Below are 9,889 nucleotides of genomic sequence, written 5' to 3'. Positions count from 1 at the left end.
CAGACAGTGAAAAAAAGACAATTATCCAAAATGATATTCAATTTTCTTAAGGGAAAATCTTACAGTTCTTATTCTGTAGTTTCCTGTCTTGTCCATTATGCAGTCCTTACTGACAATGACAATCCTATGCACTGAATGAAATGTGGTAACAAGTGGCATTTGACTAAAAAGACAGCACTATAATACCTTTTTGCTGCAATTCAATGCTAAACTTGATTTTGAAATATTCTAGTTTATGAATATTCATAAATACTAATTTGACCTACTGTAAATACTGTTTGACTCTATAGCTCTAACATTCTTTTAGTGCTTTTATGTAGTACCTTTTCCTCATTTCCAGGAAAACATGGACACGAGGGAAGGAAGTCTAACACTTGACCACTTGTTTGGCCCTAAATCGGATGATCAGCAATGCAGCACAAGTTTCTGCTGGTGACCTACTGGAATGCATGAGTCTATGGCTGCAGTGCGGGAGAGAGAAGGTAAGTCCTCAGCAGTGCGTTTCCTTCTGGAAGACAACTCGAGCGTGTAGAGACTTGAAAGTCATCGTGAGCTGGAAGTGCTGTGAGTAGCACTGAATGGGGAGACAGAAGCTTTGCCTGCCTCTACCTGCCCCATTTTGGCTCCCACTCTCCTTTATTCTCTGTGCCTGAATCCTGACCCTCCTACCCCATTCCCAAATGCTTTCCTTCTTTTATATATATATATTTTTTTTAATGTCTTGTCCCATTTCTCACTCCTTTGCATTTCACTCAGACTTCTCAACTCAAACCTTCTCTGGTGGGCGTCAACAAAACCAGCAGTGGGGATAATGACTTTGTACCAGCAGCCCTGGAGAATTCAAGGGCACAACTGGAAGATAAATCCTGAGAAGCCTATAGACAGAGAGTGCTCTGATCTGAGGAGATCGTATCTGTGCATTGAACACTTTGGAGCTGTGAGAGGATGGAGCCTGCTTGACAAAGGCAGTGTCCAGCTGTCAAAAATACTTGTAGTAAAAAATTCCGTTTTTTTTTTCTCCCCATGACTGACTTGTTCTACTAGAACTTTTTTTTAAGGCAAACCAGGCCAAAACCAAAACCAACCCCTCCCAGCTTGAGACAGAGACTTTCTAGGAAAATTTGCCACTCCTGCTTCGTTCAGCAGAGCTACTGGGTGGTAGAAAGCTGCATTTCACCCAGGGGCCCTATCTACAGGTGGCACTCCTGTTCCTGCCTAGGGATGCTGCAAGTACACAAGCTTATTTTAGACACAGCTTTATAATTTGAGAAATTCACCTTGGGTTGTTTGGGACAGTTCTAGTCTTTGGCCACAGCTAAGGCTTTCTGGTTGTCTCTTCCAGAATACTACTGGGACGTAAGTACTTCATCTTGTTATTTCTCTCTTCCCGAATGTAACATTTAAATTGCGTACTCATTACAAAGAAGTGAAATACAGGGAATGGATCAGAAGAGATGCAAAGATAAATGCACCCTTTCTCAATGCTATTTTGCATTAGGCACTGTCTGAAAACCTCGGAGACAGTCACAAAGGACTTGGTTCTAAGTAGAATGGGCAAAGGGCAGCAAAAAAAACATAGAGAGGTAAGAGAGAGATAAAATTAATGGAACAAGCAGGTAGGTACACTGGGAGTACAGTATTGATGGCCTTACGCCGAGGTAGGCGTCTAGAAACAAAAGATACTGCCAGATTTGAAGAGTTTCTCCTCTGTAAAACCTTCAAGCAGGAACAAACTAAGGATTAGGATTGCACTGTGTCTAGTGACTGCCTAAGCCTTCTCGGTTTCCATGGCTCATGGCACTCAAGTAAACCTGCTTCTGCCCTCGAGAAATGAACCCATTAGCAACGGATAACAGTAGGAGAGACGTTGTGCGTAGCTTTGCTCCACAGTTGCCTGTCATTGTCCCATTCCTTGAGTTTACTCCCTTGCTCCCGCGCTCTTGCTGTGATGTACAATTTCCACTGCTTTCAGGATACCTCTCTGAAGCTGTGCTAAGGACGCCCGTGTCTCACAAAAGGATTTAAGTTTCAGAAAGTCCTGTTACCTCCAGTGTAAGCTCCCTTAAGCACACGCCATCTGACAACATAGCTTCTTAAAATGGAAATGAGAACTAACAAACGCCTCTCATGTGGCTTTTGAAAAGTTGTCTCAAGATATTTAAGCTAAACATGGAAAGATGTTTTTGAAAGATAGGAAGATTCTGACAGGAGCTCAGTTTTTGCTTTACTTTGCCTGTTATATCTTCTGCTGAATATTACAGGGCAATGGTATTCCCTGAGGGAAGTACTCTGAAACCTACACTAAAAACATAATGAAAAATTCAGCACTTGGTATACCACTTTAAAATAAGGAAGAACACTTTCTTCATCGCTTCCGAAAGGAATGTGACACTATGTTTCCTGGGCACATGGCGCAGTGTTGTTATACTACATTCGCTGATTTTAGTTAAGACAGGCATGAAGATGGAAACAACTTCTGGGGAGCAGTCTGATGTGTCTGGTAACACTTTGACTGGAAGCGGCCCCAGTGGACCTTTTCTTCTATTGCTTGCTTTGAAGGCTACGCAGGCGACATGCCGGTGCAGTTCAGACCATAAGGTTGTGGCACGGTCCTCAGTTTGGTTGGAAAGGAAGACTTGCTACTGATATATTTTACACTGCCATGTCCTACGGTTTGGGGATGCTGTTTTTGTACTGGGGCTTGTGGGCTTTTCTTTCTGTCATGGGGTTACCTTGTCTTTATGGATCTATTCCTCCTATTCAATTATCTCACTTGTTTTGATGGGGAAGAACATGATGGAATTGTTTGCAGGGAATGTAGAACAGTGTCTAAACAGCTAAATTTGAGAGTTAGACTTGTTTATCTCTACTTTAATCTGATATAACTCTGAGCACTGGCAAGAGCTGCAACGTATCAGCTGTTGTCCTGGCCAAAGATGCACCTTCTGTCTCGGCTGACACCAAATGATTTTTGGTCTCTAAGACATTACTGTATCAGCAATGTTATCTGACAAAGTTACTGATTGTAGGAAAATGTGCTTGCTGTTTAAAACACTACTGATATTAGTGTGGGCAGACTACTTCTACAGGTGAATGCTTTCCAGCCATTTTGACCCCTGTGCAGTGAAGCAGAAAAAAACAAACTAGATAGATAGAATTTATAAGCTGTGATTAAGCACAGTACAAAATCCTTGGGGGAAAAGTCTCTACACCACAGTTACACAAACAAATGTGGCTCATGTTAGCAGAGAAAAAAAAAGACTGGACCAGTGGAAAAATACATGGTTGCTGATTTTTCTTAAAATTAACTCATACAAGTGGCTCTGTTGCCCAAGCACACGTTCATGTGGATATGCGGTGTATTATTCCAGCCCATTCTGTAACATAACCGCAGCGACTGCATCACATGGTGCTAGTGCAAACAAAGTCTCGTTAACAGCCCATGAACAGATGCATTTTCCTAGAATACAGTTTCTCACTGGGACTATCAACTCGTTCCTGGGCTACCAAGGGATAAGGATAGGTATGGACAGCTTTGGAGTAAATGTAGTAACCTGCAGTGCGCTACAAGACAATTAGGAGTGTTTATCATATAACCAAAAAGAGTAGAAGGGATATAGTTAATTCTGTGACACTTTTGCTTGATTACTGATTGACTTGAAGGCAGTATCTTGTACAGAATGTAACTTGTTAAACACCAACCATTCTACTTTGATATTCTATGTCCTTTTTGTTCTCTTCCAGCCTGCACTTTGCATCTGAGAGGCCATCACGCTGAGCTGGCTTTCTCCACGAAGCAGGACTCACTGCATTTTTCCTTCACCTCCATTAGCATCCTATTCGATCCGATCTAACATAAACACCGTGCTCTTGATGGACTCAGCTCAACTTGTCTTTCTGATCTCACAGCCGTTTATTTTCTTAGCTACTCATCTGAATTTTCTTTCTGTCCCATTGTCTCCTGTTGTCAACTCATTTAGTGGGAACTCTTTCTCCTAGAACAAAAGCACTTTTCTTAGCACCTCTGCAAAACTTTTTATTTCCCTCTTGACATTCTCTGAAAAGCGTTGTTGGGTGTATGTTAGGAAAAAATTCATGTACATTCCACACACGCTTAATAAAACTACACTTAACTAACGAATCTGAAGAACATCTTGATCTTTGAGCAAAAGGGACATGATTGTAAAGGCCTGACAGTCACCCGTGACGGGCGCAAGGAAGCTCCGTTGCAGGTAACTCTGGCTCTGCTCCCCAGCCTTCCCCGCACGGCAGCTGGTCAGAGGGGGGGCCTTTGGGACGAGGGTAGCACAGGCCCGGCCCGCAGTACCTGCTCTCGCCCGTGAGCACCAAGCCGGCCCCTCGCCAAACGGGCTGCAAACCCCGCAGGGCGCCCGGGCACCCGGCGGAGCAGGCCCCCCACCCCCGACCGACCGCCACCACAACCCAGTGCTCCCGACCGGCTCGGGCACCCACCGCAGCGCCTCCCGCAGGCCGCCCCCCCGGGGCGGCGAGGAACCAGCGGAGGCGGCCATCTTTACCGGCCGCTTCCGCACCCCCGCGCTGGGCGGCCTGGCGGAGGCAGCTTTGGGGGGGGAATCGGCCGCTGCCCTGAGGGAAAACCTCGCTGGGCACAGCGGCCCCAGGCCGGCCACGCCGCCTCCGACGGCTCCGAAGCAGGCGGCCGGGCCCCAGGACAGCTACCCTCCCCCACGCCGGCCCCCCACCTCCTCGGGGCGGCCGCCGACCGGGCCACGGGCCCGCCCGTCCGCCCCGCCCCCGGCGGGCAGCACGCCGCGAGCCCCGCACCGCCCTCCCCGCCGCCGCCACATCCCACTTCCCTCAGCCCGCCTCCCCCGACGGCGGGCCCGCCCTGCCGCCCCGCCCCCTGCCGCGCGGCGCTGCCCTCCCATTGGTTGAGAGCCGAGAGCGACGGCGCCCCTGAGCAATGGAGCCTGGAGGCGGCGCCCAATGGCTGGCCGTGGGTGCCGCCCCTGCCCGTCGCGGCCGGGCGCCGGGGCTGCGCGTTGCCATTCGGAGGCAGGGCGGCGCGGGGAGCGGATGGTGGTGGCGGCGGCTCCTGGGTGCTGGCGGGGGCAGGAGCAGGAGCTGACTGCGGGCGCCTCCCCCCTTCCCCGTCCTACTCCCTCCGGCTGCGCGGCCCCTCGTCGCGCCCCGCCGCCGACCTCCCTCAGCCGGCAGCGCTGTACGATGTGAGCGGCCGCGGGGCTCGGCAGCGCCCCCGGTGCCCACGACGCCGGGGCGGGCAGCGATGGCCACAGCCTGGCGTGGGAGCAGCCGCCGTCGCCGATAGGAAGCGCCGGGGGCAGCTGGGCGGGCGGCGCGGAGACTCCCTCGGGCCGTGAAGCGCTTGTCCCGCCCCGCCCCCTCCCTCTTTCCTTCCCCCCTTCCCCCCCCCCCCCCCGCTGCCGGTGCATGCGGGGCGCCGGGGGCCGAGCTCGGGCCCCCCGCAGCCGCCGGAGCGAGTGACCCGCCGGGTCCTGCGCATCCCCGCCATGTCCTCCTCGTCCAGCTCCTCGCAGACCCCCCCGTCCCACCACCAGCCTCCGCCGCAGAGGATGAGGCGCGGCGCCGCCGGGTCCCCCACTGCCGGCGGCGGCATGGCCGGGGGCCCCGGTAACGGCGCCGGGGGAGGCGCGGCGGGGACCAGCCGGCTGCTCCAGCCCATTCGAGCGACCGTCCCGTACCAGCTCCTGCGGGGCAACCAGCACAGCCCGACCCGGTCCCCCTCCGCCTCGGTGGGCAGCAATACCGGGCCGGGGGGCGGCGGCGGGGGTCGCGGCGGAGGCAGCCCGCCACCGCCCAGCGCGACGCCGCCGCTGGCGGCGGGAGGCGGCGCGGCGGAGCCGGGCAGGGTGAAGGGCAGGCAGCGGCGCTCGCCGGAGAGCGGCGGCAGCAGGAGGAGCAGCTCACCTGAGAGACGAAGCCCCAGCTCCCCGGTGTACAGAGGTAAAGCACTGGGACAAACCCAGCGCTCCCGCTTCCCTGCCCCCGGGGAGGGTGGCCGGCCCGGGCTCCCCCCCCCCCCGCCTCCGGGCACCCCCGGACACCCGCTGCCGGGCCAGCGCGGTGGGAGCCCAGGGCACTGCCGGCCCGGCGGGAGCGGCCCCGCCGGACTGAGGGGGGGGGGGGGGGGGGGGGGCGGGGAATGGTGTGAGGGGCGAGGGTGAGCCCTAAACCACCCCCTTCCCTCAGGGAGCGGGGCAGGTGCCGTGCCCGGGTTTGCCCTGCCAGGAGGGCAGCTGGGCGGGGGGACGCGCCTCGTCCCGCCGCCTCCTCCCGGGGCCGGGGGCGAGCCCTTAAACGTCATCCTCAGCCTCGGGCGAGGTGGAGATCCAGCTTGGGAAAACCGGCCCCGTCCCGGCCCCCCCCCGCCACCGGGCTGCGGAGGAAGTGCCGCCCCGGCGGAGCGGAGCGGGCCCAGCCCCCGGCCCAGCCCGGCCCCTCGGCGCAGAGGTGGCAGCCGGGGGCTCCGGTCCTGCCGCACGGGCTGGGGCGGCGGAGGGGCGAGGCTGAAATTCACCCTGTCCCCAGGTGTGATGGTTCAGCAGGGGCTGTTATGGGTCAGGTTTGTGTCGGGGGTGTCGCAGCCCCTGTCTTCAGAGCGTGTTAAAACCCTGCCTCCAACGCCCTTCCTTTCTGCAGAGCTCGGTTTCTTAGACTTGCGTTTTTATAACATCTTAGGTTAAAATACGTAACGTTTTCAAGCGCACTCTCCAAGACGAAAAGGAAGTTCCCACGTTGAGATGCTTAAAAAGAAGTAACACAGTCTGTCTCCTTGTGGTATTTAATACTGAATCCTTGAGACTGCAAAAAAACCCCACCCCAAAACCAGCCCCGGTGTAGCTAAAATAAGCCTGTGAAGTTTAAAATGTGAAATTGATTCCCAGCAAGTCCAACTTAACCTGCGTCAGGTAGTCTGTTGAATTATTGAATGTGTTAAAGTGGCAGTGGCCATCTTACCTCCCCCCTTCCCCCATCACTTGAGCAGTTGAATGAACCGGGCTAAATGCACTTTTTCTGTCATCCTGCTGTAGCTGTCAGGTACCTCACATCGTCTCTTGCTGGGAACGTTTTACGTGGTTCGGTACCCCTCGCTTGTTCTGTCCCTTCCTCACGTCGTACTGTGTTTCATCTGTGGCAAATTGTGGTCTGTGTTGGTTGCCAACGTGTTTCATAGCAGTGGAAGCTGTTACCTTCTCCTTCAGCCCCCCCCCCCCTCTCCAGTTTTAGTGTGTAGTAAAACCTTACAATCTGTACTATTTGTAACTTCGGCAAATCTCCGTCATCAGAACCGTCCTAGGATGTGGGCAATGTTTTGTAATGAGCAAAATGCCACTGCCAGTTACGCACGGAGTTAATTTGCCCTATATAGTATTTATGCTATGCAGATGACCAAACTAGTTGTGTTATAATCTGAACAGAGATACTTCATAATTTATGTCTCAAAATGATCATCTATTTATGCAGAAGTTTTTGCATTCTGGAGGGTGGAACTGAGCTTCAGTGGTTTTGCTTCATTCAAGCTCTATTTAAAATTTTAAATATTATATTTTTCACACTATGAAATACTGAATGTAATTTCCTTTTTTCTCCTTCTTTAACCTTTGGAAAATGCTAATGGGAAACTGGGCAAAGCAAAAAAAGAAGTGGTGTGTATGGACAGTGGTGATGCTGATGATGAATATTGTAAATTATTTAATTATGGGAACCCGGAGCAAAACATTGTAGTGGTGCAGTGTATAAAGGTCTATGCTTAAGGTGTGTTGGAGAGGGAGGAATGTGGGCAGTTACCTGCAAGCGAGGAAAAATATTACAAAGCTGTGAAGTATTTCATTATTACATGTGAATTTTTTGTTGGAGGGGGAATTTTAATTTTGGAAAGTGTTTTCAGTCTTTATCTGTGGGCTACTTTAGCCTTAATAAATCAGACTATAAATTAGTACCGAATGACTTTTCCATCATTAAACTTGTCTGAGCTTGCCTCACAGTGAACCGCGTTAGCAGCATACATGGCTTGATTGGGTTTAATGAGTGCAAAATCATAAATGGTCCACCAATAAATGCACCCTGTAATCTGTATGCGCTGCGAGGAATTTGTTCCCCCTCCTCCAGGTCAAGCCAGCTGCTGCTGCAGAAGCTGACATCCTCTAGCAAATCCTGAATGAATGAATGAAAACAACGTGATCGCCCTAATAATGACCACAGTTGCACACGTCAACAGCTTTATTTTACTGAAATACAGGCACCATTTTCTAGCAGGCGAGGGTAATAAGACACGCTGTATTTCTTTGGTCTCGCAAATGAAAAAAAGGTTATCAACCCCTCCCCCCCCCCCCTCCCCGAACTGAAGAGCTGTTTTTACACAATCTGGAATATAGTTGCATGCCACAGGGCAGGATTTTGTCTTTGTTCCTCTGCTTGTTCTCAGCATTTTAGTGTATGATGTATGGATACTGAAAATGATGTTTGTAGTCTGTACGGTGGTAGTAGTATATAGAAAATGAATTGCTGGAGTACTGCTGCAGTAATAATGGAGGACTTGGGGGGGGAATATGTTCTGTTTTGAAACATTGGACAATCTTGCTGTGGCTTGTTAAACAATGTGCTACTCCAGCTATTTATAGTGGTTATCAGTATGCAAGTCTGGGGGAAGCGACTTGATTAAGTTTTTTTGTCAGTTTTTCAAAACCATTTCCCACTGCTGTAAAATGTGAGCTTAGGCTCCAAGTATAATCCTGTTGTTTTTCTCACCAGTGCAGGAGATCTGTTTGTCTTTGGCTCTGCAGTCTGACTTAAGATTGTTTCAGGAATAGGCTTGTACTGGAGACTGCTTATGATTCGGATGGATGTTTTTCTCTTCTGAAGGCACCTGCCCCTTCCCCACCTCTTTTCAGCCTTTTCCAGTGTATAGATTCCTTGAATTAGCTATCCTACTAAGCCACTTTGTGGATATTTTAGTGATTTGCCAGAGTTTCTTTTAATAAAGCAGATTTCTGTGAAAACACTCCAGCTTTGAGCCTCTACAGGTCAGAGCAAACTACCATTGCAGGTGTTGACATCACTACTACATGAATGAAAGCAGCGTGCTCTGTTTCTTCTCCCGTCATCATCTTTTCTCTCCCTTCTTTCTAGGATGCCAGAAATGTTTCTGTTCTGCAGCAAAACCCTGTGTGTTTAGAACTGAAACTTTAAGAATTTGATGGTAGTTAAGTAAATTTGGAGATTTGTAGTTATGAAACCATCGATGCCAGTATTTGTGTTTGGTTAGTATTGATGCTGAATGGATGAGAAGTCGTGAATGCTATATACTAATTTCAAGGTGCTAAAAAAAGGAAAAAGAGGGGAAAAACTTCTGATAGTGTAGTATAAACCTGCAATGTGTGAGTCTGCTCCTTTCCTATTTTTTTAAACATGTTTATTCCTTACTAGTTAGATACGTTTTTATAGCCTGTATTCATGTTTTGGAGAGTTGGCAATGAAAAAAAAGTGTCTGTCTGAATGTAACAACACATGGTTTTCTTAGAGGGAATGTATCTGATACATCTCTGATCACATGAATGTAACAACAACAGAATGTGAAGCTGCATAGTTTATGACAAAGGACATTCCAATAATAATAATAATAATAAAAGCCAACCCACCTACAGGTCAAACAAAATGTATTACTTGCTTGTGATCACTTACCTTTTACAGAAAAAAAGCAAGTTGTTTTCTTTCTTGCCTTACGTGGATAAAATTGGTAGTTTCTGTTATTATGTAAAGTAGCTTGCATAAATACGTGAGTGGCTTTCCTGTTTAGTTTGTTTTTTTCACGTGATGTGAGATGCTTTGTATACAAGGGGGGTGTAAATGACTTCTGTATGATTCA

At 50.0% G+C, this 9,889-nt stretch overlaps 1 protein-coding gene across 4 annotated transcripts in view; it reads left to right on the top strand.

Annotated features, from left to right (window-relative positions):
• Positions 1 to 5,043: 5,043 nt before the first annotated feature.
• Positions 5,044 to 9,889, top strand: part of GLCCI1 (glucocorticoid induced 1) — a 59,234-nt gene continuing 54,388 nt past the window's right edge. For all 4 annotated transcript variants that reach the window (XM_075419286.1, XM_075419285.1, XM_075419289.1 and 1 more), the window contains exon 1: positions 5,044 to 5,967. In XM_075419286.1, coding sequence (XP_075275401.1) covers positions 5,514 to 5,967 — 454 coding nt within the window. In that variant the 5' untranslated portion in view covers positions 5,044 to 5,513. The remainder of the gene's footprint in view (positions 5,968 to 9,889) is intronic.

This window comes from Opisthocomus hoazin, chromosome 4 (genome assembly GCF_030867145.1).
Source record: "Opisthocomus hoazin isolate bOpiHoa1 chromosome 4, bOpiHoa1.hap1, whole genome shotgun sequence".
In the NCBI taxonomy this organism is placed as follows: Eukaryota; Metazoa; Chordata; class Aves; order Opisthocomiformes; family Opisthocomidae; genus Opisthocomus; species Opisthocomus hoazin.
Note: the sequence above shows the minus strand (reverse complement) of the source record. Positions and strands in the feature narration are given on the sequence as shown.